The 26,260-nt window shown below is 50.4% G+C and overlaps 1 protein-coding gene across 4 annotated transcripts; it reads left to right on the top strand.

The window, feature by feature from the left end:
* The first annotated feature begins 217 nt into the window (after window positions 1–217).
* On the top strand, window positions 218–21,920 carry St6galnac6 (ST6 N-acetylgalactosaminide alpha-2,6-sialyltransferase 6). 4 transcript variants are annotated; one of them, XM_032902740.1, is made up of 7 exons: window positions 8,193–8,304; window positions 9,226–9,280; window positions 10,416–10,506; window positions 13,219–13,398; window positions 16,037–16,443; window positions 19,790–19,897; window positions 20,527–21,920. In XM_032902740.1, exons 2-7 carry the CDS (start codon window positions 9,255–9,257, stop codon window positions 20,771–20,773), a joined length of 1,059 nt encoding a protein of 352 aa, XP_032758631.1. In that variant the 5' UTR covers window positions 8,193–8,304; window positions 9,226–9,254; the 3' UTR covers window positions 20,774–21,920. The 4 variants fall into 4 exon arrangements, with proteins under 4 accessions (XP_032758633.1, XP_032758635.1, XP_032758631.1 ...); XM_032902741.1 differs by having other exon boundaries at window positions 8,195–8,304; window positions 20,523–21,920; XM_032902744.1 differs by lacking the exons at window positions 19,790–19,897; window positions 20,527–21,920 and adding an exon at window positions 18,726–18,949 and having other exon boundaries at window positions 8,186–8,304; window positions 16,037–16,424.
* The last annotated feature ends 4,340 nt before the right edge of the window (window positions 21,921–26,260 follow it).

Here is a 26,260-nt window from a genome sequence, read left to right as displayed (position 1 = left end):
ATCGGAGTCTCCCCACCTGTGCCCTCACCCTGAGTGTCCAGAGAAAAGAGACCCCCTGGTCCTAATCGGATTTAGACTATTCCTTTCCGAGACTCAGTCTTCCTGTTTTCCAACCATCAGGAAATGCAGGCCCCACCCTTGGGCCCAGCACACAGAAACTCTTCTGTCCAGGCCCTGCCTCTGGGTGAGGTGTTTACTGCTGGGTTGGCCTGAATGATTGTATTTCTCAGGAAAGCTGTCACCCACTTCCTCCAGGCACACAGAGATGCCCTCTGACAAGTCTGGTTGTTGGCACAGGGTCCACTGAAGAAGACTCACGATGAGACTTAGGGGCCCCCTCCTTGGCCACTGTGGGCCTGGTACCTGCTGCAGGGTGAGTAGGGGGTAGGAGCTGTGCATCGCCTTGGGGCTTTGTGGGGGGCACTGGGGTTTCCAGACTCTGACCTCTGTGTTCCTTTCCCTCTGACTCCTTTCTCTCAGCCACTTCCATCTAAGCCCAGAGAGGAAGTGAGGTAGGTCCCGTAGCCACAGGTGTCTATGGTGTCTATTCAGGGAGGAGTGGAACCCCATGCTTACAGCACACAATTGGGTGCCCCTGTCTATGGAGACCTGGGTACTTCCCAGTTCGTGACCACGGCCCCAGGCTCAGAGCTCTGCTTAAGTCTCCATGCTCCCCCGTAGAGGGTGAAAGTTGGAGTCCCCAGGCCTGGCTTCAGCTGAGCTCGGCACAGATCTGTCTGGGAACAGAAATGTTGTTCTAAGTTGGGAGCTGAGGGGCTGGAGAGAGGCTTAGTGGTTAAGAACACTAACTGTTGCTCTTCCAGAGGACTAGGGTTTGAATCCTAGCACCCAGACAGCAGCTCAAAGCTGTCTGTCACTCCAAGATCTGACGTCCTCACATGGACGTGTATGCAGGCAAAGCATCAATACGTATAAAATAAAAATTTAATTGATAAAATGAAAAATAGGTAAGTAAATTGGGAGCTGAGAGAGTAGGAGAGGAAGAGACTATCTGGGAATATCGTAAGACCATAAAGAAGCTTGCTAAACGAAGGATGAAGTTGTAGCTTCATGTAGAGTTTGCCAGGCACGCTCAAGACACCTCCCCTCCCCGTCCAGGTTCCAACCCCAACTGGGGGGAAAATTGGTAAGGTGCGGGAAGTGGGGGTGCTTAGCTGCCCCACAAGCACTTTCCTTGGGGAGGAAGGTCCTCCAGAGATGAGCAGACCTGGCCCAAGGCCCCTTGTTGGGGTTCTCTTTTGTGTCAGGGCTGTGTGCTAACCGCTCAGCGGATATTAATAACTGTCATTAGAATGTCAACCTGTCACCCACACATTCTCCAAGCTGGGGTTTCACCTGGAAAGTGGGTTCCCATTAGCTCCCTGCCACAGGTTCTCTTAGGGGTCCAGTGAGGTGTGCTTGAAAAGAGAGTCATACAGAGGCAGGCACCCCACCAACAGGATGCTATGCCTTTGTACCCTCCCCTACCCTGTTGCTTAGTTTTTCTAGACTGGGTTTCTCTGTGTAGCCCTGGCTGTCCTGGAACTCGCTCTGTAGACCAGGCTGGCCTCAAACTCAAGAGGTCCACCTGCCTCTGCCTCTGCCTCTGCCCTGACTCATCCCCCCCCACTATTGATACCACAAAGGGGGCTATTACTGTTCTTGGAGTCGTGAAGAGCAGCCAGCCCCTCTGAAACAAGTAATCCAGGAATCTGACAGGCTCGAGTGGGGGTCTCCAGCTCTGCTTTGGTCTGGGGATCGGCTTCCATGTCCAGTACAGCCTCCACCGGCGGCTAACTGTGTTTGCGTCGAGAGCCCTCTCTGGTCTCCGTTTCATCACCTTGTTCACATGCCCTTCCCTTCTTCCTCCTCAGCCCCACCCTCTGTGGCTTCCTTTCTGTCCTGCAGGCGGGGTCAGGAGGCCTGGGGAGCAGATGGGCTGAGAGGTTCAGGGTGCACTAGAGGTAGACACTGTCCTGCATCTACTCTAGTGGGCTGCCTGCTTCACCATCACGGGTGGAGGCAGGAGTTACACACACACACACACACACACACACACACTTGGTTTTTCTCCCATTTTAAATTAATTAATCTATTTTATGTGTTTGGGCATTTTGCCTGCATACACATCTGTGTGCCATGTATGTACCTGCTGCGATCGGAAGCCAGAAGAGGGCATTGGGTTTCCTGGAACTGAAGTTACAGATGGCTGCGAGCCGCCATGTGTATGCTGGGAATCTAACCCAGGTTCTCTGAAAGAGCAGGCAGCTTCATCACACTTGTTTAAATAATAATTTAAAAATGTTATTGCTGGGTGATGGTGACACAAGCCTTTGATCCCAGCACTTGGGAGGCAGGGGCAGGCTGATCTCTGAGTTCAGGGCTAGCCTGATCTACATGGTGAGTTCCAGTACAACCAGAGCCACACAGAGGAAGCATGTCTCAAACCAAACCACGCCAAACAAAAAAAGGGAACGTGTTTTTTAACTTACCAAAGTAGATTCGGCATGGTTGTACGTTTCTTGTAAAGTACGCTTTGGAAGGAGGCAGGAAGGTAAGAAGTTCTGGGTCATCCTTGGCCACACAGTGAATCTGTGGCTACCCTGGTGAAAGTAAGACTGTCTCAAACCAAGCAGGCAATCATAACTTTCTAAACTAATGCAAGGCAAATAACCAAGCTCTAGGGAGCTGCCCGCTCAGCTCTTTGTGAATTCTATCTCATGCCTTTTACATGCATTCACAGACATGGCATTTTTTAAAAAAGGGAGTGGATAACAAAAAGAAGGAAGGGAAGAAGGGTATCCTGAAGTTCACTTGATAAGGACTTGAATTCAGTCCTCACAACCGGGACAGAGGTCCTAGGTGTTCTGATACATGGGTCTTTGTTCCCATAGAGGAAGGAGGCAGAGACAGCTGGTCTCCGAAGATCTCTGACCAGCCTGGAATAACCAGCCAGCCTCAGGTCCTAGCAGGAAACCCTGCCTCCAGCAAAAGAACTGGGTGGAGTCTCTTTCTGTGTCTTTCCTACTCACTTAACAGAGCTCTGCTCGGATAGAGCTGCGGAGGCCAGCTAACCTGTGACTCTACATCGACGCGTGTTCACTCATGAGCACAGGCAAACACAAAAGCTGCATGTGCTTCCGTTTTTAAAAATGCAGATTCCGGGGGCGGGAGAGAGAGAGAGAGCGTGTGCTTATTTTTCTGTTAGGAACACGGGCTGCTCCTGCAGAGGACTCACGGAACAGCTCACAGCCATCTGGAACTCCAGGGCCAGGGGATCCAGCGCCCTCTTCTGGCTGCTGAGGGCACTGCATGCCCATGATGCACAAAGACGTGAGCAGGCAAATACTCGTACACAAATAAAATCTTTAAAATCTAAAAGTATTTCTAAATTTAAAAAAAAATCAGAAGTATGGCTTAGCAGTTATAAGGCCACTGGCTGCTCTTTCAGAAGACCTTTGTTCAACTCCTACACGGTGGCTCACAACTGTCTATAACTCCAGTTCCAGGGCGGGTCAATGCCCTCTTCTGCCAGCCGTGGGCACCAGGCTCACAAGTGGTGCACTGACAGACATGCAGGCAAAACACCCACATATATGAAACTAAAAAAAAAATTAATTATAAATTTTAATTTATTTTATGTGTGTGTGCTTGCTTGTCTGTGTGTAAGTTGGGTGTGTGCTCTCCTAGGCAGAAGAGAGTATCAGAAAGCCGTTGGAGGGGCTGGAGAGATGGCTCAGCGGTTAAGAGCACTGACTGTTCTTCCAGAGGTCCTGAGTTCAAACCCCAGCAACCACATGGTGGCTCACAACCATCTGTAATAAGATCTGATGCCCTCTTCTGGTGTATCTGAGGACAGCTAGTGTACTCACATACATAAAATAAATAAATTAAATCTTTAAAAAAAAAAAAGAAAGAAAGAAAGCCGTTGGAGTTGGCGTTACGAGTGGTGGTGAGCTACCCCGGATTCTTTGCAAAAACAGCAGTACTCTTAACTCCTGAGCCATCTCTCTGATCCCCAGTCCTTTTTTAAAAATGGCCTTACTCTCTTTCCCAAGATGGCCTCAAACTCAGTGATTCTCCTGCCCCAGCCTCCTGATTGTTGGGATTACAGCTTTGAGCCACCTTGTCCAGAAAAACATACATTTTAAGATATTAAGGGGCTGTGGCTGGGCACGGTGTATGGCTTGAATCCTAGCTCTCGGGAGGGAGTGGCAAACCTGGCTGTCTACGTAGCATGTTCCAGGACAGCCAGAGCTAGAGAGCAAGACTGTCTCAAAAACAAAATCAAGCCAGGCAATGATGGTGCATGCCTTTAATCCCAGGACTCAGGAGATAGAAGCAGAGGCAGGTGGAATTTGAGGCTAGCCTGGTTTACAGAGCCAGTTAGTTCAAGGACAGCCAGGGCTAAAAGAAGAAACTCTGTTCCAAACAAACAAACAAACAAACAAACAAACAAACCCAAACCAAACACCAAACAAACAAACAAAATGATTGTATGATTCTTGTGTTAAAACTTTCGGAAAATGGGCTGGAGAGATGGCTCAGCGGTTAAGAGCACTGACTGCTCTTCCAGAGGTTCTGAGTTCAATTCCCAGCAACCACATGGTGGCTCACAACCATTTGTAATGGGATCCGGTGCCTTCTTCTGGTGTGTCTGAAGACAGCTACAATGTGCTTATATGTAATAAATAAATCTTAAAAAAAAACTTTTGGAAAATACAAATCCCGACATGAACAAAAGAGCAACCTAGATTCTAACATTGCAGAAATAATCACCTTGTTCTGGGACCGAGTCTCATAGCCTAGCCTGAGCTCCAACTCTGTGTAGCCCAGGCTGGCCCTGAATTCCTGGTCCTCCTACCTCCCCCTATCTGAGTGCTGGGATTCACGGACCACTCTACCTCCTCACAGTTTACTTTTAGTTTGGGGCTGTACAAGCCCAGAGCTCGAGATTTCCGGCTTAGCTTCCCCAGTAGCTGAGATAGCAAACCTCTACCTCCACACTTAGCCTAAAATAAACTCCTCGAAGTCAGACCGACCCCTGAAGTTTGAACCAACACCCACTCCTGAGTCACAGTGAAACTTCTCGCCTACCTCATTACTCTTCCAGGGGCCATGGTGGTCTCAAGAGACCAGGCATCCACAGACGTGTTATAATGAACAACAACAAAAAATCTCATTTTTAATCCTTCTTATTTTGTACCTTTCTTTTGGTTACATTGTATTTGTTTGCTTATTCATTTGTTTAGTGGGAGGTGGTGACAAGGCCACTGTGCCCACATGGAGGTCAGAGGACAACTTCTCAGGGTGAATTCTCTTCTTCCTACATGTGGGTCCCAGGGATCAAACTCAGGTCGAAGGCCATCTCCCCGGCCCCTGAACTTTTCTTTTTAAATTGTGATATTCTGATTTTGTGATAGGCTGATGTGTTTATATAACGCATATGAACACTTACCAGTCTCTTGAACTCAACGTTCACGGTCGCTGTAATGTGCGGCCTCCCTAGTGCTTTTAAAACTTTAATCAGTGATCCGGGCATAGGCTATCTCCTGCTCTTGGCAATGCCAAGTAGGTTTCTTTTTCTGTCTGTTTGCGTCCTGATTAAGCTTCTGTGACTGTGAAGGGACACCACAACCAAGGCAACTCTTATAAAAGAAAGCATCGAACTGTGGGTTTGCTTACAGTTATAAATGCGTGTAGTCCAGTGTCATCACGACGGGAGCAGGGCAGCCCGCATGGTGTTGGAGCCGTAGCTGCGAGCACCGAGCACCTCGTAATCTACAGGCAGGGGGTAGGGTGGGAGGCAGAATGGGGTGGGAGGAGGGCGTGGAAGTTGGGGTGGCTGGGAAACAGGGGTGGAAGTGAGTAGGAGGCGGAGGGTGGAAGAGGGGCAGGAGGCGGGGCCTCGCAACAGAAGAAAACCGGTGTTTTGTTTCATTTGGTTTTGTTTTTTAAAAACGGAGTCTCAGTTGCCCAGGCTGCCTTAGAACGCGGTATTTAGGGGAAGATAGTCTTGATTCTACTGCATCCACTCCCCTAGCCGTGTGCTGGGATCTGATACGATACATTTACTCTTTTCACTCCTTTGGTCTCCAAGATTCACCAGCGTCCCTATAGTTTATCGTTGCTCCTGCCGTGCGATATTCCACAGGGTGAATCGTCCTTAATATTAAAAACAAACAAACAAACAAACAAACAAACAAAAACCCTTGCCAGGCGGTGGTGACAAATACCTTTAATCCCGGCTTGGGGAGGCAGAGGTGGGTCTGAGTTTAGGGCCAACCAGATCTACAAATCGAGTTCCAGGGCAGCTAAGGCTACCCAGAAAAACGCTGTCTTGATTTTTTTTCTTTTTTTTTTTCTTTTTTCTTTTTTTCAGAGCTGGGGACCGAACCCAGGGCCTTGTGGTTGCTAAGCAAGCTCTCTACCACTGAGCTAAATCCCCAACCCCAAAACCCTGTCTTGAAAACCAACCCAACCCAGCCCAAACTTTCCATTCCCCTTAACTATCTGGACTATTTCCACTTGTATTTAAAACTGTCCCGTCTTGAACGTCACTGTGTGCTTCTGCAGGGCCTAATGAGTACCTAGGGTGTGGAGTGGAGTTTAACTACGGTGTTTTCCTAAGTAATTTCACAACACAGAGCTCTTTAAACTTGTTGTCTGTTCCTAAATGTCCTGTAAGTGTCCCAGCCACCCTCTCAGGCATGCACATTGACCCTCGTTTTACCAGCCTTAGAGCACTGTGGGTAGGCAATGTCTGTTTATTATCCAGCCTTCTAACGGGCGACCCAGATAGCTTCTGCACATGCGTGTGTCCATATATGCATGCTCATGTATGTTTGGAGGCCAAAGGTCAACCTCTAATGTTGTTCTCTCCTTGACCTGGAAGGACCAGATAGGATAAGCTATCTGGACAGGTCTCCCTTTCTTCACGCCCCCAGAACCCATGACCTCGCTGGGCGGTGGCAGCACAGGCCTTTAATCCTAGCACTTGGGGAGGCAGAGAGATCACTTGAGTTCAAAGCCAGCCTGGTCTGCGGAGCAAGTTTCAGGACAGCCAGGGCTACATGGAGAAACATTTCGATAAAGAAAAGCAAAACATGGGGCATCATGTCCGACATACCTGACTATCTCTCCATCCCTCAAGTTGCTTTTTTCTTTAATTTTTCATTTTATTTTATGCCTATGGATGTTTCCCTTGCAAGTGTGTCTGTGTACCACATATATGTGCAGTACCCGTGATGGCCAGAGGAGGGCGACAGATCCCTAGGACTTTGCTGGGAATGGACACCGCCCCACCCACCTACCCTCCCTCACCCACCCCCCACCCCCCACCCCCCCACCCCCCACCCCGTCCTCTGGAAGAGTTACCAGTACTAATGACTGCTGAGCCATCCACTTGGAGGGCTCCAGGTTGCTTTTTCCTCTTCTTTTTTTTTTTAGGATAGAATTTATTCACGGCATGGAGGGGGGAGTTAAGAGGGTAGTAGAGACAGAGGAAGTCAGAGAGAAGGAGAGAGAGAGAGATTAGGAGTTGAGGCCAGCCATGAGCACGTGGAGAGAAGGGGAGGGGAATGGGGAGAGAGAGGGGAAGAGAAGGGAAGAGCAAGACAGCAAGAGCAGGCTGCTCCCTTATAGTCACATGAAGCAATACAATGAACACTTGGTGGTAGAATGAAGAGAGTTGAGCCAAGATCTCTCTTGGGTAGCCCTGGCTAGCCCGGAACTCACTATGTCTATCAGGCTGGCCTTGAACTTGCAACAGTCCTCTGGTCTCTATCTCCTAAGTAGGGTGAAGGCTTAGAGGCCTGCACCACCAGGCCCAGCAAAAGCTATGTTTTGAAACCTTGTTCTCTCCTTTTTCCGGAGGTAAGGACATGAAGTAAAGTACCAGGTTGGCCAGGGGGTAAATACTGGGTCAACGAGGCGGAAATCCAGGGAACGCATGGCCAGAGTTCGAGCCCAGTGATCTCCTCATCTCGATTTCCCCATCCGAGATCCTGGTGTCCATTTGGAGGGAGAGAAATGGACCAGACTCGGGATTTGTATGGGAGGATAGGTGCTGTTGGAGAGCATCTCTCCTCTCTGGCACCTCCTTAGGGCGGGGCCATCCGCAGCCGAAGGCTCCGCCCTCTCGCCCGGCCCTAAACCGGTCTGTGAGCGTCGGCGCTAGGACCCGGCGGGCCAGAGCTGCAGCGGGGCCTGGGCGACCAGAGCAGCGCGGACCCCGGTTCTCGGCTCCCGGCGCCATGTGACGGGGTGCGGGGGCCGCGGGGGGCCGGGCGCTCCCCGGCGGAGGTGAGCGGGTGCTGTGCGGGGGCGGGCAGCAGAGCCAGAGGGGGCTTGTGCTTGCGCCTCGGGAGTGGGGAGCCGCTGAGTAGGGGGGAGTCCCAGGGCTCCCCGAGACCCACTCTCCTTGGTAACTGCACCCCGAGATCTAGAAGCTTGCGGGGTTCTTTGGAGATGGGGAGACCCTGCCGCCGCCCTTCACCCCTCCCCTGCAGAGCCGGGGTCAGAATGCTCGACCCTAGGGTGCAGCAGCCCAAGAGGGGGCGCGGGGCTGAGCCTCCCACGAGGCACTTGGGGGTACCCTGCTCCGGGCACCCGGAGAAGCCCGGGAGCGAGCTCAGGGTGCGGCCCTCACCCTCAGCCCAGACCTCAGCCTCCGCACGTCCAGCCTCGGGTTTGAGTCTAAGCTCCAGGGTTGCCACTTCCCCAGCGGAGTCAGCAGCTCCCCACCAGGCCTGGCCACTCCGTGCCGAACTAGATGTCTGACGCATGCACGGCTAGAGGGGGACCCTCCTGGGAGACCCTTTCAGGCTCCGCCCTGTAAACAAACGCTACAAGGTCCCCCTCACCCCCCACCCCAAACTGGCTCTGGTGCCATAAGAGGCGCGTTGCCTCTCTGATCCCTCAGTCTCCTCATCTGTGAAATGGGGAGCAAGAGCACCTACCAGGCGTTGCCTTGAGGAGTCTGTAGGCCGGCGATGCTTAGCGTAGCTCTGGAGCTTGTTTCGTAATATAAGGGAAATCCTTGGCTCGGGGACCGGGGAGGATTGTTTCTAGGACAAGCTTGTGCAGGGGCGGGCACTGAACAGAGTAACCCTAAGGTTTAGGACTTCTGATACAGTACTTCCAAGCCCTGGACGCCTCTTGTCACAACTGCATGCATCTTTCTAGTCACCCCAAGAGTTACCAGTTCTTATTCCCATTTCACAGATGAGGAAACTGAGGCTCAGAGAGGTCACATGGCTTGCTCGAGGCCCCCCAGCCAGTAAGTGTGGACCCGACATTCGCACTGGCACCTGATATGCTGTTCTGACCATGGCGTTCTCAGAGCAGGACCGTGACGGGGCTGACCAGGGGGACCGTAGTCCTGGCTGAGGGCACTGCTCAGGCAAAGGTGGGAAAGTGGGGCGTGGGCCTGGAGCCTGGCGTGCTCCAAGTGTCTGGAGCATGGGGCATGCGCAAGACAGGGTAGTAAGACCGAGGTCTGTCTGGGAGCTGTGGCCAGACCTAGGGGTGCTTTGAATACTGGAGGCGGCAGGGTTAATGGGGGTGACTCTGGGATTCTGGATCTGGCCTCCTGTCTTCAGCCCTAACGTTTGAGTCCAAGGACAAGCCACGCCTCCCTTCCAATAAGCCTGTTTCCTGAACTGCCTGGTGGGGAAAGACAGACATCTGGGGTTTCTGTGACTGGAGATACTGGGATGGCCCAGGAGCACCTTAAATCCTGAGTGTGGAAGTCTGAGCTGCCAAGGGGCGGGGTCATGCCTGGCAATGGGAGGGGTCCGGCCTGGCCAATCAGGAGCCGGGTGAGTCTGTGGCACTCTGGCCTAGAGGTTTCTAGCTATTCCTGGAGTGGGAGTGGACAGCAGCTAGGTCAAGGGGCGGAGATAGTGACAGGAGAAGCTCCCCGGGGAGCGCCCTGATCTGGGGATCCCCTCCGAGGATCCAGGCCTAGTTTTCTTCCTCTCTGCGTGCTTTCCTATTTTTGCGTTTTGGGCTGTAGCTGCCAGAGGAGGTGGGGCTGGATGCCCAGTTACAGTCAGCTTACAGGTGGGGGCTTGGAAGTGTAGAAGGGCCAGGCCCAGTGGTGGGAGGAGAGGGAGGGTTATGGAGTGAGACACACAGCTGTCCACCTCTGAGAATCATGGCTGTGCGCTTGACCCCAAGATCACATTGGCCAATGACTGAATTCACTGAGCCATAGGGCTCGGAGGTCTGTGAGGAAGGGGTCAATACCTAGGAAACTTTTGGACCATCCCTGCTTGAAGTGGGAACCAGGACCAAACAGAAGCAGCCCCGAGCCTCAAACTTTGGGAGAGCTGTTGGGTAGAGGCACGACCTGAGATCCAGCCGCATCCAGGGGAGGGCCTCCGGCCATAACCCTTTCTGGTGGCTTGCAGGTGTGACCCCACAACCTTGCCCCCCGGGCCACCTGCAGGACGCTGGCCTCTACCCTTCAGCAGACGCCGCCGAGAGATGAGTAGCAACAAAGTAAGTCCCTTCGTTTCTCACCCCAATTTGAGCTGCTCGCAACCTTCTGTGAAACGGACTCCTGTTAGCCTGCTCTGCCTATGACATCTTCACCCCAACCCACACAGGAGAGTCAGTACCCAGGAGTTCTGGGTTCAGCCACTGAGTGGTTGCTCTCTCGCCTCTCCCTAGGCCCAAGGTTCTGTCTGATATCCTAAAGCTTGACTTATATATCAGTGGGAAACACTGGCTGTGAACGAGGCTGTGGAGTGCCATGCAGGAAATGGGGTGAGGAGGTGAACCTGCCTTGAGGGAATGGCCATGTTCAAAGTCAGAGTACTTTGTATTTGTTCCTGTTTTCTGAGCACCTACCATGTGTTTGATCCCCAAACATCTTTCGTCAGGCTGCACGGCAGAGTGGGAGGTGCTTGTGTTAGTCTGAGTCTAGGAGGACAGCACAGTCCTTTGACAGGGATACTTCAATACGGGATTATCAATGGCAGCAGAGTACAGAGCAACAGGGAATTGAGCACTTGAAAAATGGTGGTGAGCCAGCCATGCACAGTGATAGAAACCTTTAATCCCAGCACTCTGGAGGCTGAGATGGGTGGATCACTGCAAGTTCCAGGCCAGCCTAGTCTACATAATGAATTTCAGGACAGCCAGGGCTAAGGAGAGAGACTTTTCTCAAAAAAACTAACAAGCAGAAGGAAATATCGAGCTCTCTAATTTGTCATGGTTAGACGTAGAAAAAAAAATTGTGTGTGATAGGTCTGGTAGATCCCAGGCTGGCCTCACTGTGTCACCTGATCCTCCTGCCTCTACCTTCCAAGTACTGGGATTTGAGACCTTTTCTCCCATGCTTGGTTTATGTAATGCTGGGAATCAAAACCAGGGCTTCCGGCATGCTAGTTGAGCTCTCTTAACAGCTGACCACACACCCAGTTCCTATTCTCAGAATTTCTGAATTTTGGGGATGCAGAAATGCTAAAAGCATTTAGTGGGACCTGTGCGTTGAAATTTGAAGTTCTGATATGATACTCTAGTAATACTGGATGAGACCAAGACCTGCAGCGTCCAGTGAGCCATTCTCACTGAGAGGAGACAGTTGACACACTGTGCAGTTGTTGCTCATCTGGGATGTTGCTGAGCAGGTTGCATGTGTTAGATGCCTTTTCTCCCTTCAGATGTTTCTGCTTGCAGTGAGTGGGTTGATCAGAATACAACTTGATAAATCAAGGACCTGGTGTAGGCCCCACCCCGTGGGTGGAGCCACAAGCCTAGCCGGAGATGGCACAGCTATAACCCTCTCACCTCCTAATACATGGCCTTTCAAGGGGGAAGTTATAGCTTCTGGGTGCTGCCTGTAGTTGAATGCCCTGAAAGAACCAAATTTCACATAATCTGTGGTCCCCATAATTTAGGGGTCTCAAGTCCCCAAAGGGATTTAGGGGGCCTGCCCAAGTTGTCCATATTCCTTCAGTGTCTCTCCAGCTCCCTGTACCGAGAAATCTTAAAGTGCTTCGGCAAGGGAAAATACAAGAGCCCAGATCCATTTTCACCAAGCAGGCAAAACACATAAGTATGGAGTGAGAAGTGACAGATTCCCTCATATTTATAAGAGGTTGCTTCCGGGATCTGTGAGGAAACAGAAATCCAAGGTTGTAATCTCAGGTTCTTCTCACAGGATGTGCATAGAACCTATGCGCGTCCTCTATAGTTTACCACCTCTGGATGCCTAACCCAGCATGAGCAGCAGAAACTACTGGCGTAGGGGCACGTGCTTGTCATCCCAGCCCTTAGGAGGATCAGTGGATCAGAGCCAGCTTTCGTTACACAGTGAGTTGGCCATGGCCTGGGCTGTGTGAGACACTTTCTCAAAGATAAAAATAAAAAATAAATAAGAAGGCCACAGAATTGGGAACCAGTAACAAGGTAGGAAGCCTATATATGCTCAGTACTGGTACAACCATTCTGGGCCTGACTACACTGTTGATGGTTCTTCATTGAACCCACTAAACCCAAAGATGTACACTGACAACTTATGGAGAGTTAGGGGATGACACGAACTTCCATTTGGTTGTCCCTCTCCCCACCCGTGTCTAGGCATTCCCTAGGGAACCTTGTCACCCAATTCAGTCCAGCAAAGCCTTCTTGGACCACTCATTTCCTGCACCCTGTAGCCCAGGCTAGCATAAACTTGCAGCAATCCTCAGGCCTCAACCTCCAGAGTCCTGGGGGTAGTAAGTGTACACCATATTGGACTCTCTTCTTGAGAACCTTCTGTGGGCCTCAGCCAGGGGCCTGGGATCAAGGATGATCTAGTAACAATATTCAGCTACAGGTCTAATCTGAAGGGGCAGCAGTTTGCAAGGGTCATGACTGAACTGGAAAGATAGTTCAGAGGTTAATTGTCTCATATAGAGGAGGCCCTAGGTTCAGTCAAATAAAAGGAACATGGGTTGGGGATTTAGCTCAGTGGTAGAGCGCTTGCCTAGGAAGCGCAAGGCCCTGGGTTCGGTCCCCAGCTCTGAAAAATAAAAAGAACCAAAATAAATAAATAAATAAATAAATAAATAAATAAATAAATAAAAGGAACATGATGGGGCAAGTGCCAGGTGAGGACGTGGTACCTGGATTCATTGAGTCTGAGGCATGGTGAGGGGCAGATGGGTGGGGCACCGGGCCTGCTGTGTGTGAGCCTGGACCTTCAATGGCCTCTTCCCTCCCCAGGAGCAGCGGTCAGCAGTGTTTGTGGTCCTCTTTGCTCTCATCACCATCCTCATCCTCTACAGCTCCAACAGTGCCAACGAGGTCTTCCACTACGGCTCCCTGCGGGGCCGCTCGCGGCGGCCAGTCAACCTCAAGAAGTGGAGTTTCTCCAACGCCTACTTCCCTATCCTCGGCAACAAGGTAGAGCAGCTCCTGTGGGGCGTTCCCTGACCGCTGATAGCCTCCACCTCCCAACTCTTTTTTCCAATACCCCTGTGCCTCCTAGAGGAGAGGACGGATGAGGCCCATGAGTTAAGATCATGGCCCCTTGCTCAGGGTGGGATCTTGGACAAGTGTTCTGTGGTAGGCCTTGGTTCTCTCTAGGGTCCTACCCTTAGTGTTAAAAAGTTTAATATCGGGCTGGAGAGATGGCTCAGCGGTTAAGAGCACCCGACTGCTCTTCCAGAGGTCATGAGTTCAATTCCCAGCAACCACATGGTGGCTCACAACCATCTGTAAAGAGATCCGATGCCCTCTTCTGGTGTATCTGAAGACAGCTACAGTGTACTTATATATAATAAATAAAAATAAATCTTAAAAAAAAAAAGTTTAATATCTTGGTCCAGTGAGATCGTTCAGTACGTAAGGGTGCTGGTTAGCAAGCCTGATGACCCGAGTTTGCTCTATCTCTGGAACCTATATAGTGGAAGGAAAAGACTGACTCCAGCAAGCTGTCCTCAGACCTCCTCACGTGTGTGTTGTGGCACACCTCCCCTCCAAACACACACGTGCACACACACATGTAATTTTGAAAATTAAAAAATATCTTCTGGGGGGGTGGGGTGGGGACAAGGTTAGTTATGTCCTCTGGGAAAGTCTTAGTGAAAAATAAAGAAATGTTCTGTAGTTGTAAAAAAAAAAAAAAATCTTCTGGCCAGGCCTGGTGGCACACGCCTTTAATCTCAGCAGAAGCAGGTGGATCTTTGTGAGTTTGAGGCCAGCCTGGTCTGAGTATCAGACAACCAGGGCTACACAGCTTCCCTGTCTCAAAACAAAAACAAATCAAAATAAAATTTGTCTTCTGAGTTAGACTTCTGGGACACATCCTCATAAGCTTGGGAGGAAACCACTGAGGTTCTGGAGAACACAAAATCAGGAACAATACTGGTTGCCTTGTGTTGAGTGATAGCTAGCCAGTGCTATTTTCTCCCTAGGAGAGATGAGGTGATCACAGGTAAAACCACAGGTGTGGGAGGGCCCCCGCTGAAGGGCAGCTACTCAGAAAGGTCAGGTGACTGGAGTCTAATGGTTAGGGTTTAGCACTCTTACTCTATGGACCTGGTTTGTTAACCGATCGTCAAGCCTGGGGACCTCTCTTTGCCAGGGAGGGTATCTGTGAGATTCATATATGCAGGCTGCCCTCCCTTGCTGAGTTTTCTTCAGAGGCTTTGTGTATCCAGTGGAGGGTCTGGGCTCTGGGCACACCCTCCCTGGGAAAAGACCCGTAATAGATGTTAGGAGGATGGGAGAGAAGGGGAGAAAGTTGAACAGCTGAGTGCAGGTGGTTTGAAGATATCGAAGTCCGAGTCGGGCTTGTCACTTCTCCCAGTCTGCTGGTTAGAAGACTAGCTAGGGGAGTGTGTCTCCGGGGGTTGGCGCTTGTTGGAGACGATCGAGAATGGCCTGGTGCATTCTGCACACAGCTGGCTTCCAGCCAGTCTGTCTTCTGTTCCTCAGCGTGCTACCTGTGTCCTTGTGCTTGCTGGTCCTCTGGCCTGGAACAATTTCCCTAAGTGGCAACTTGTTCTTCAGATATGACGCTACAGACTGCACTAAAGAAGTCCCAGTTCTTTGTTTCTGATCGTGTCCCCCATGTTTTTTCCTAGTGTATATTATGCTGTCTGTTTCCCCAACTTAAGCTTCTTTCTTGTTTGTTTTGTTTTTTTATTAGCATATATTAATTATATAATGGGTTTCAATTTTTGTTTCCTTATTAAGTTTTTTACTTTACAACCTGATCTCAGCTTCTTCTGCTTCCTCTCTCCCAGTCCCTGTCACCTCCCCTCCTCATCTACCCCTTATGACTTTTTTTTTTTTTTTAAGATTTATTCATTTATTATATATAAGTACACTGTAGCTGTCTTCAGATACACCAGAAGAGGGCATCGGATCTCTTTACAGATGGTTGCGAGCCACCATGTGGTTGCTGGGAATTGAACTCAGGTCCTCTGGAAGAGCAGTTGGTGCTCTTTTTTTTTTTTTGGTTCTTTTTTTCGGAGCTGGGGACCGAACCCAGGGCCTTGCGCTTCCTAGGCAAGCGCTCTACCACTGGGCTAAATCCCCAACCCCGCAGTTGGTGCTCTTAACCGCTGAGCCATCTCTCCAACCCTCTTATGACATTTTTATGATTCATATAGTTAATTTCAAACATCCTCCTCACTCCTCCCTTACCCTTTCTTCTTCAGTCTCTCCCTTCTTCAGCCCCTCCCCCGCCATCCATAAACTGCCCCAAGGAAGGGTGTGACTTTTTTTTTTCTTCTTTTTTTCGGAGCTGGGGACCGAACCCAGGGCTTTGTGCTTGCTAGGCAAGCGCTCTACCACTGAGCTAAATCCCCAACCCCAGGGCTGTGACTTCTAAAGCCTCTGCTGCTGTCTAAATGGCATATATATACCATGAGGGGAGGAACTGGCTGTGTTTGCTGTCCCTAGCTAGTTAATAATATCTGCAGAACCTAAATGAATGTGTTTTGAAAGGTTGCAACAGTCCCCGGCCTGGCTGTGTGTAGCACACAGGACCCTGCATAGAGCATCCCTGATGGTGTCCCTCCTTGTCCCACAGACGCTGCCATCCCGGTGCAACCAGTGTGTGATCGTCACCAGCTCCAGCCACCTGCTGGGCACCAAACTGGGCCCTGAGATTGAGCGGGCTGAGTGCACCATCCGCATGAACGATGCTCCCACCACTGGCTACTCAGCCGACGTCGGCAACAAAACCACCTTCCGCGTAGTGGCTCATTCCAGTGTGTTCCGTGTGCTGCGGAAGCCCCAGGAATTTGTCAACAGGACCCCTGAAACTGTGTTCATCTTCTGGGGCCCCCCAAACAAGATGCAGAAGCCCCAGGGCAGCCTCCTGCGCGTCATCCAGCGGGCAGGCCTTGCGTTCCCTAACATGGAGGCCTATGCCGTCTCTCAAGCCCGCATGCAGCAGTTTGACGACCTCTTCCGGGGTGAGACAGGCAAGGACAGGTACCAGCTCCCGCCTGCCCACTGCGGTCATCCCTGGCCTGATGCTCTCAGCATGCACTGTTGAGGCTGTAGTCACTTCTTGCCATCCTCTCTGATAAGGTTCCCCCAGCTCTCATCAGCTCTTAACGTGGGTCATCTTCAGAGTGTTGGCCATGGCCTCAGCCTACTACCACCCCAGACTTTTTCCCAGCATGCTCCACTCTAAGAGAACAGGGGCTCCCAGAATGCCGCGTTTAAAACCATTCCTAGCATTTTTCTAAGTCTTTGGTTCTCAATCTTCCTAATGTTGCAGCCCTTTAATACATGTGTTGTGGTGACCCCTCCCCCAGCCATAAGATTATTTTTGTTGCTACTTAATAACTGTAACTTTATTACTGTCATGAATCACAATGGAAACATCTGACCTGTGAGGTCATTTGACACCAAAGAAGTCATGACCCACCGGTGGGGAACCACTATTTCAGTGTTACTTCCCATAGTACAGCACTTAATGTAGAGTCTAGACTCAACTATTCCCAGCATGCCTTGCTTCAAGCACACAGGTGCTCCCAGCATGCAACTCTCCTAGCATGCTGTCCTCTGAAGCCTAGTCGTCCCTTCTATATAAATACAATGTGGACCACACGTAATTTATAGTTTTATGGTAGCTATGTAAAAAAGTAGACGAAAATAACAACGGTGCATTTCACTTTAGTGTTATTTTAAGATATGTGGAACATACAGCTTGTCTACTTACGGTGGTAGGTTTATACATTTCAGAAAAACATGTGCATGAGCCTTTGCCTGCATGTGTCTCTGCGCCACTTGCGCACTCAGGGGCTCAGGAGGTCAGAAAAGGGGTTCCAGCTCCTGGAGCTGGAGTTCCAGGCAGCTGTGAGATGTGGGTGCTGGAAAGTGATCCCTGCTTCTCCGGAAGAGAAGTAAGTGCTCGTAACTACTGAACCACCTTCCAGCCCCCTTTTATACCTCATTATTTTTTTTAAAGATTTGAAGCTATTACAAGTGGTAACTTTTTCACTTTTATTTCTAGCGCACAGTTATTCATTGTTAGTTTATTTTTTTCTGTGTGTGTTAGGTGTGTCCGTGTGTGTTGATGGGTGTGTCCCAGTGTGCAGCACACATGTGTGGAGAGTCCCCAGGTTGAGGTCAGACGTTCTCCTGGATCACTCTGTTTTATATACTGAGGCAGATGCTCTCCCTTGAACCCAGAGCTCATTGATCTGACCAGGCTAGCAAGCCAGTGCTCTCTAGGTATCCCTTGTTTCCCCTACTGGGTACTTGAGTTAGAGATGGGCACTGTGTCTTTAGGTGGGTGCTGGAGGTCCGATGACCTAGCATTTGCACAGTAAATGTGTAACCACTGAGCCCCTCCCCAGTCTATTGCTAGTGTGTATTTTGTAAAAAAAAAAAAAAAAAAAAAAGATTATTTTTTGTTGACTCACTAGTTCTAGATTTTTGTAGATTCTTTTTTTTTTAAAGATTTTATTTATTTATTATATGTATGTATGCGAGTACACTGTCGCTGTCTTCAGACACACCAGAAGAGGACATCGGATCCCATTACAGATGGTTGTGAGCCACCATGTGGTTGCTGGGAATTGGAACTCATGACCTCTGAAAGAGCAGTCGGTGCTCTTAACCACTGAGCCATCTCTCCAGCCCCTTTTGTAGATTCTTTGTAGTGTTTTTCACACATTCATAATCATGCTCTATGCAGATCCAGTTTCCTTTCTTCCTTCCTACTCTCTGCCTCTTCCTTTCTCCTGCCCATTGCACCGGCTAGGGTGTGTGTACTGGTTGTCCTTAGTTGTTCTTTCTAGGTTTAAATATGGGGCCGATGAAAAGTGTTCTGCCCCTGTTTTGTGGGTGAGATTGCTCAGAACCCGATTTTCTTTAAGTCTTGGTAGAGTTCGCCGGTGAAACTGTCTGGACCTGAAGCGTCCCGTCCCTTTCTAGGAGATGTTTACTTTAGTTGTTTTAGTTTTTAGTTCTAGGGGTGGGAGTCAGGGCCCAAAGAATTCTAAGCCCACATTCAGCCATTAGAGCTGTGTCCCCAGGATTACTGACTTAGTGTCTTTAATGTCCCAGCTATAGAAGGTGCAGGCAGCCTTTTTCATCTCGGGTAGTTCACAGGTTTGAAGGAGCTGGCCCTTTTCAGGTAGGATGTCAGATTGATATAAGTAGTCGTCTATGGACGCCTCCTTCAGCATCCGTAAGGGAATGTAGCCATTTCTGTTATCCCTGTCTTTGGCAACTCTTGTCACCTTTGTTTTCTTTGTCAGACTTGTCAGAAGTGCAGTTTCCTTTCAGATGTTTCAAAGAGCCACTTTCCATCAAACACACGCAAACCAATTTCAGTTTGAGGTGTAAAATGGAGAGATGGTTCAGTGGTCAGGGGCGCCTGCACTCTTCCAGAGGACCTGAGCTTGGTTTCCAGCACCCACATCAGGACAGACAGCTCACAGCCACCTGTGACTCCAGTTCCAGGTGATCCCATGCCCTCCGCTGGCCCCTGCGAGCACTGCATTCATATGGTGTCTGCACACAGACATATACAAGGCCTAAATATATATGCAAAATTTGAGGTATAAAATTTCAAGGACAGCCAGGGCTACATAGAGAGACCCTGTCTTAAAATAAATGACTAAAGTAGAAAATAAAAGAAAACAACAAATATATGTGTATACACACATACATACATACATACATACATCATGGAAAGATGTGATCGATATTAAAACATCATAAAAGATATGTTCTGGGGGTTGGGGATTTAGCTCAGTGGTAAAGCGCTTGCCTAGGAAGCGCAAGGCCCGGGGTTCGGCCCCCAGCTCCGGAAAAAAAAAAAACCAAAAAAAAAAAAAAAAAAAAAAACAAAAGATATGTTCTGCTTTTCACACCACCCAAGGACTTCAGTACGCACTTGACCTAGCACAGCTCAGACACATATCAAGTGCTTCCTCCCTAAGCCACCATAGCCAGTGGCTGTTGTAGCCCCAGGGCCTGGGCTGTTCTCCATGCCTCACTCTCTCCTGCATCGTCTTCTCTGACTAGGATCCACATAGGAGTTCGGTCCCAGGGGAGGAACAGCTGATGCTAACACACTTTATGGTCGCAGTTACTCCTGGCCTGCCCTGTTTAATTGGCCTCTCGAGTTCATGCCCTGCTTCCATTGTACCTCCCCTTTGTGCCCCCTCAGTGGGTGTTACACAGGTGTCTGATAGACAAGCAGAGCCTGGATAGACAGTGGGTAGAGCTGGGAACCTCTGTGGGGTTGACTGTCCTCCTTGCCTGCTTCCCACCCTGCCTGCATGTCCCTTCATTGTGACTCCTCTCTGCCCCCCAGGGAAAAGTCCCACTCGTGGTTGAGCACAGGCTGGTTTACCATGGTGATTGCGGTGGAGTTGTGTGACCATGTGCACGTGTATGGCATGGTCCCTCCCGACTACTGCAGGTGAGCTCCCCTGGCCACTGCCCCCTGGGGGACCATGCCCAGTTCCTGACTACAGGGTGGTGCTGGGAGGTTTGGAGACATTGCTGGGGTACCTCCGAGGACCTCTGTGGGGTGGTATTCATGCTGATCTGCAGAGGTGGACCTTCTTGGAGCTGCCCCAGGGGCTTCCACTCCAAGCCAAGTCTTGAGTTTGTTGGTAATGACTCGATGGAAAGCCGTGGAGTGCCAGCCATGTCCTGCTGAGTGCTGACCACGCACCCAGCATCATCTCCTGCCTCATTAGTGTTCGCACAATGCTGGGGCACCATCTTCCCCATTTCCTGAGTGCAAATGAATCGAGAAGGGTATTTAATGAGGGGACCTATGGTCTCAGAAACTGTCTGGGGTACTAGGCTTCCCAGCCCAGACCCACAGTTCTTAACCACTGCCTTGCCCGCAGCCCCGACTGCTGCTCTGTAGGGAAAAGAAAAAGGTTACATTTTGTTTAAGAGAAGCCTGATGGTTCGGCAAACCTAATCTATACACACGCCTGAGGCTCTGGAGCAGATGAGGGGGGAAATAGAGAAACCCCTTACAGGCATCTACCTTGCACTCATGTCCCTGATTCCGCGTTTGCTATGCCCAGCCAGCGGCCCCGCCTGCAGCGGATGCCGTACCACTACTATGAACCCAAGGGGCCAGATGAGTGTGTCACCTACATCCAGAACGAGCACAGCCGTAAGGGCAATCACCACCGCTTCATCACCGAGAAGAGGGTCTTCTCATCCTGGGCTCAGCTCTACGGTATCACCTTCTCCCACCCCTCCTGGACCTAACCATCCTGTCCACAGACCTCGGACAGATACAAGTGAAGTGGCTCTGGGCCCAGCCATTTGACCATGGCCATCTTCCAGCCAGTTCAGACTGGCTGGAGTATTTCCCAGCCAATCAAATCAGGGCCTTGATGAGGGTTTTTTCCTCCAGCCAACTGGGGCTGGGGTTATCTCTTGGCCAATCAGGGATTTGGAATTCTGTATGGATTAATCGGGTGTCGGGGTCTTTCTCGTCTAGTCAGGGTCTGAGCGTAATCTATCAGGGTATAGGGGTCTTTCTGAGTCAGTCTGAAGCTTAGGACATGTCTTTTCCCAAAAGGTTTTGCTTCAGAGCCCCAGGAATGGGTCCCCAAATCACTCCCTCCTTAGCTGGGACAATGAGGTCCCTGTCCTAAGGATCTGGGGACTTGGTGTTGCCCCACAGTTGCCAGAATCAGAGGTACTGTATCAGGGAGAAGCTGCGAGGAGGCCAGGCCTGAGAATCTGTGGAGTTCTAGGAATGGTAGGGAGGCCCAGGGAATAGGAGACGGTGTCCCGCTCTGGTTTCTTCCTGAGTGATCTTGGACAGGCTCTCTTGTCTTTCTGGCACGCTGTGGTGACAGATCTCGGTGTGCAGACAGAGACCCTCACTCTCCATTATACGTAAGTGTGAATTCCCCAACTTCCATTCCTCCCTGGGGACTCAGCTCCCTGGGGATGGGGAGCCTGGGGTACCCTTCCCTGCCTCCTTCTAGAAACTTTAGGGTATTTTTGTGCAAGTACCCTGACAGAAACGGGGCAAACATGAAGTTATTTTCCTAACCCCTCAGTCCAGCTGCCATTAACCTGGCTCTAGAAAAGCCAGGATCTCTTCCTACCCTCCAACTGGAGAGTGTTCCCTACTGTCCAAAGGAGCTTTTGGGGCTGAGGAAGGGATAATCCCAGCCACCCCAGGGCTTTGTCTGGAGATGTTGAGGACTTTGGGGAGAAGGATCTTTCCCCCAAGTTTGGGATGAGAATAGAGATGGGGGCTGGGTTCTGTTCCTCGCTGAAGCACTTTATTAAGGGCGGGACTGTGTAGGGTGTAAAGAGGCTGTGGACTGGGGGTTGGGAGAGACTGGCCAGCAGAGCGCCCTTGCACACCGAGGTAATGGGTGGGGAGGGCAGTGACAGCCCCAGATCTGGTTTTGTAATGATTTATACAGAAATAAACACGCCTAAGCCCCAGCTCAGTGCTCTGTGTCTTCTTTTTTTTTTTTTTTTTTTTTTTTTCCGGGGTTGGGGACCAAACCCAGGGCCTTCCGCTTCCTAGGCAAGGGCTCTACCCCTGAGCTAAATCCCCAACCCCAATGTGCTCTGTGTCTTGATTCTGACTTTTTTGCCTGTTTCCCTCTCCCAGTTTGGAGTATCCTAAGGACCATCCTATAGCCTTTGGGTTAGGAGCTTGCAAGAGGGGCGTCAGTTTTCTGTTTTAGCTGCCTGGAGAGTCGGGTCTAGACCGGCTAGCACTATGTGATGTGGGGCAAGGCCTTTTGTCTCTAAGAATACCAGTGGTCAAATATTGCTCTCTGGCAGCATGGTTTCTGGGGAGGGAAGGGCACCATGAGTTCTAGGAGGGATTCTGATAAGTTGAAAGAAGTTAATGCCTTAAGGCGTCTGAAGGGAAAGGGGGAGGGCTATATATAGGGAAAGAGCCAGTCTGGAACCAGAAGTCAAAACAGGGACCCAGGGCCTGAGCGCAGAGGGAGCTTGCCAGGTTGTGCGTGTAGCTGCTGGCCTCTTAGCACAAGGACTGTTTAGTTAGACAGGCAGAAGGTGAAGGGTCCGAGACTCCAGGGAGGAAATTACACCTGTTACAGCAGGTAAGATACCCTTGGGAGCAAAGCCTAACAAAGGGTGACTGTGTGACAGAGGCAGGCTGCTGAGGGGGTCAGAAAGAGAGCTGTTCTGGGCTCCATGCCAGGTAAGATGGTGGGCCACCAGGGCAGGGAGGCAAGAGAGACACCTAGCCTTTGTTCCTTGTCCTGTATGGTTCATCAGATGCCACAGATTCATATGAGGTCGCCTCAGTGAAACCGTGTCAGCTGGGACCAGTTACTCAACGCAGGGCCAATTGGCCAGCAGCCCCACCCCGACGCTTTTTGTTTGCGGGCCTCCATGGGACAGCGGCAGGCTGTGGTGGGATCAGGAGTCCAGCAACCATTGTGATGCAGGCATTGAGGAGGAAACCTGAGGAACAGAAGCTTCCGGTGTCAAACTAGTGGTGTCTTGAGCCCCTTGTGGGCCGGGAGAGACGGCACAATTCCAGGAGCTCTGTGCCAAAGCTGCTGGGAAACTGGATCCTGTCGAGCGTGTCTGGATAGAATTCCTCCCATGAGCCTCTGCTCTCCCACAGGTGTTCTGCCTGCGCCACCCGCGCACCTGGGGCACATCCACTTCCATTCCTCCTTCAAGCGCTGACCTACGGCGGATCCAGCCGCCAGCTTCAGTGTGGTTGGCCTAGGGTCATCTACTCCTCCTCCACTCTCACCCCTGTGGGGTTTGTTTTCAAGGCCTGGGATTCTTTCTGTAGTCAAAATATTTAATTTCATTCTTTCATTATGCGTCTGTGTGTGGGCATGTGTGTGTGAGCGAGCTCAGCTGGCCAAGGAAGCCAGAAGTATTGGCTTCTCCCCGAGCTGGAGTTACTGGCTGTTAGGGGCCATGCAGTTGTGAGTGACTGGAACCAAACCTGGTTCCCCTGGACACAGCAGGGAGCACTTTGAATTGCTGAGCCATCTCCCCCGGCCCCCAAAAGATTTTTTTTTTTAGACTTTTAAGCTGCTTTCTCTTTTATTTGATCATGCTTTAGGATTTTCTGGCTTCACTAGTGGCTGTGCTAGTGAAGCTGAGGGCTAGAGAGATGGCTCAATGGTTAGTCGTGCTTGTTGCTCTTCAGGAGGACCTGGGTTCGATTCCCAGCACCCACCTCAAGGTGGCTCACAACCACTTACAATTCTAATTTCAGGGCATCCAATGCCGCGTTGGCCTTTACAGGTACACGCACATGATACATACTCACACATACACATAAATTAAAAATAAAATCCTAAAGCCAGCATGATTGCCTGTGTCTTTAATTTCAGCACTTAGGAGGCAGAGGCCACGTGGATCTTTGTGAACATAGTGAGTTCCAGGACAGCCAAGGCCACACAGACACACCTTGAGTCTCAAGGTGGGTAGGGGGCTTGGGGGAGGGGTTTTTGGGGGGAGGGGGGGGGGGGGGGGGGTTGAGGGGAAGGATATGCAGGGGAGGAGTGAGAATGAGGTGGCTGCTGGGGAGGTGGATTGATGATTATAAGCACTTGTTCTTACAGAGGACCTGAGTTCGATCCCAAGTGCCCACACTGTTGCTCATAACTGGGGCTGCAGCACAGTAGGTCCTCTTACAAGACCAGAGTTTGATTCTGAGAACCCACATGGTGCTTAAAAGTGATCAGAGATTCCAGTTCCAGAGAATCCAAAGCCTTCTTGTGACTTCTGTGGGCACTACACCACACATACATACATGCCAGCAAAATACACATCAATGAATCTGATTACAGGATGAAGAGATGGCTCAGTGGTTAAGAGCATGGACTGCTCTTCCAGAGGTCCTGAGTTCAAATCCCAGCAACCACATGGTGGCTCACAACCATCTGTAATGAGATCTGATCTTCTGATGTGTCTGAAGACAGCTCATATACATAAAATAAGTAAATCTTTGAAAAAATAAATCTAATTACAAAAAAAATATTTTTTTTCCTTTTTTTTTTTTTTTCGGAGCTGGGGACCCAACCAGGGCCTTGCGCTTGCTAGGCAAGCTCTACCACTGAGCTAAATCCCCAACCCCCAAAAAATATTTTAATTAAAAGCACAGAGCCGGTGTGATGGCCCAGTAAGTGCTGGTGCTTCCTGCCAAAACTGACAACCTGAATTCAATCCCTGAACTCCACACAGTGGAAGAAGAGGACCCACTCTTGCAGGTTGTCCTGTGACGTCCACCACTGTGCAATGGCACAGTGAGCCCACACATTCATGTGCCCCACACAGTGAATGTTTACAAGAGAAAAAAAAAAAACATAGAGGAGAGTCCATGGATACAGCCCAGTGGAAGCAGAGCTTGCTTACCCGGAAGAAGTCTCTGACTCCACCCTTAGCACCAAGAAGATGGCATGGTGGGGTGTAGTCCCAGCGACCCAGCAGGCAGGAGAATCAGAAGAGATGTGTGAGGTTAGGTCTCAAAGGAAAAGGGGACAGGAAGAAAAGGATCGTGGACAGGAAGGGGGAAATGTATGGAGGGAACATCCTGGTCCATCCAGCTCCTCAGAGGACAGCAGGAGAGCACCCTCCCTGAGCCAAGGCATGTCCATGTTAGGGTTCTTCCTTAGTTTTTCATTTCTTGGTTTTTGTATATACGAGTGCTTTGCTGGCAGGGATATCCGTGCACCATGAGTGTGTCTGGTGCCGTTGGAAGGCTAATCCCCTGGAAATGGAGTTTCAGTTGTGAGCTACCATGTGGGTACTGGGACTTGAACTTGAGTCCTCTTTAAAGTCAAGTATTCCTAACCACTGAGCCAGCTTCTTCAGATAGTGTCTCCGTATAGCCCAGGCTGCCTTGAAACCCTCTATATAGAACAGGCTGGCCTGAAATTGATAGCCCCTATATAGCCAAGGATGGCCTTGAGTTTCTGATGCCTCTGTCTGTATCCCTCTAGGGCCAGAATCATAAGCTTGCACCACCTCATCCAGTTTACATAGCTTGAACCCAGGGCTTCCTGGGTGCTCGACATTCCTCTCACCAAGTTACATTCCTAACCCTACCTGCATTCAGAATAATTTTTATTCAGGTGAGATTGGGCCTGGACAGGTGTGCATCATGTCTTTCATGAAGGAGCCTGCTACCCCAGCAAGTGAGGTTTTCTTTCTCTCTCAGAGCTTCTCTATGCACCCTGCGGCACCATGGCCCCAATCAGGCCCCGCTGGGATTAACAACCTTCCTGTATAACCCCTGTCCCCATAGGTGTTTTCGGTGTTGGATCTGGTAAGTTTGGATAACATCAGTCTGCTTTCTCCCCAACTGTGCACACCCTCCTATGTCTTTCGAGCGGGCCTTTCAAACCAACACAGGATGATGACGCATTGCATCTGCCCTCACAGTGGCAGAATTGGGACTAGACCTTGGTATTCAGGCTGCTGCTGCTGTTCAGGCACCACCCAAACGGTCTGTGACTCCTGAGCATTTACCCAACGGTTTCCAATTTCACCCTACCTTGCCATTTGGAGCCACGCTTTGGAGGCCACACGCGAGCTGATGCTCAAATGCACGCATGCGCATGCGTTCTGAACCGTGCGTTCTGAACTGTGCCGGTCCCTCTGCCCTGCGCTGCTTCGAGTATCCAATACCCTATACCACTGATCCTGTAGAGAGTTCCACAAGCACATGGCTTTCCATACCGGGAGTCTCCCGGGACCTCTGGGTCCTGCTCTGTGCTCAGGGGCTCCCTGGGCACAGCTGGAGTCTGCTTCTGCAGGTATAGTGCTCCCCACGCCG

The sequence above is a fragment of the Rattus rattus genome, chromosome 5, assembly GCF_011064425.1.
Source record: "Rattus rattus isolate New Zealand chromosome 5, Rrattus_CSIRO_v1, whole genome shotgun sequence".
Lineage (NCBI taxonomy): Eukaryota > Metazoa > Chordata > Mammalia > Rodentia > Muridae > Rattus > Rattus rattus.
The sequence above is the reverse complement of the archived record's forward strand: the minus strand, read 5'-3'. Positions and strand labels throughout refer to the sequence as shown.

Coding starts and splice junctions, on each gene's coding strand:
- St6galnac6 (XM_032902740.1), top strand. CDS start 9,255: ATGGCTTGCTCGAGGCCCCCCAGCCA. Junction 10,507..13,218: donor GAGAGATGAGTAGCAACAAA/GTAAGTCCCTTC, acceptor TTCCCTCCCCAG/GAGCAGCGGTCAGCAGTGTT. Junction 19,898..20,526: donor GTCCCTCCCGACTACTGCAG/GTGAGCTCCCCT, acceptor ATGCCCAGCCAG/CGGCCCCGCCTGCAGCGGAT.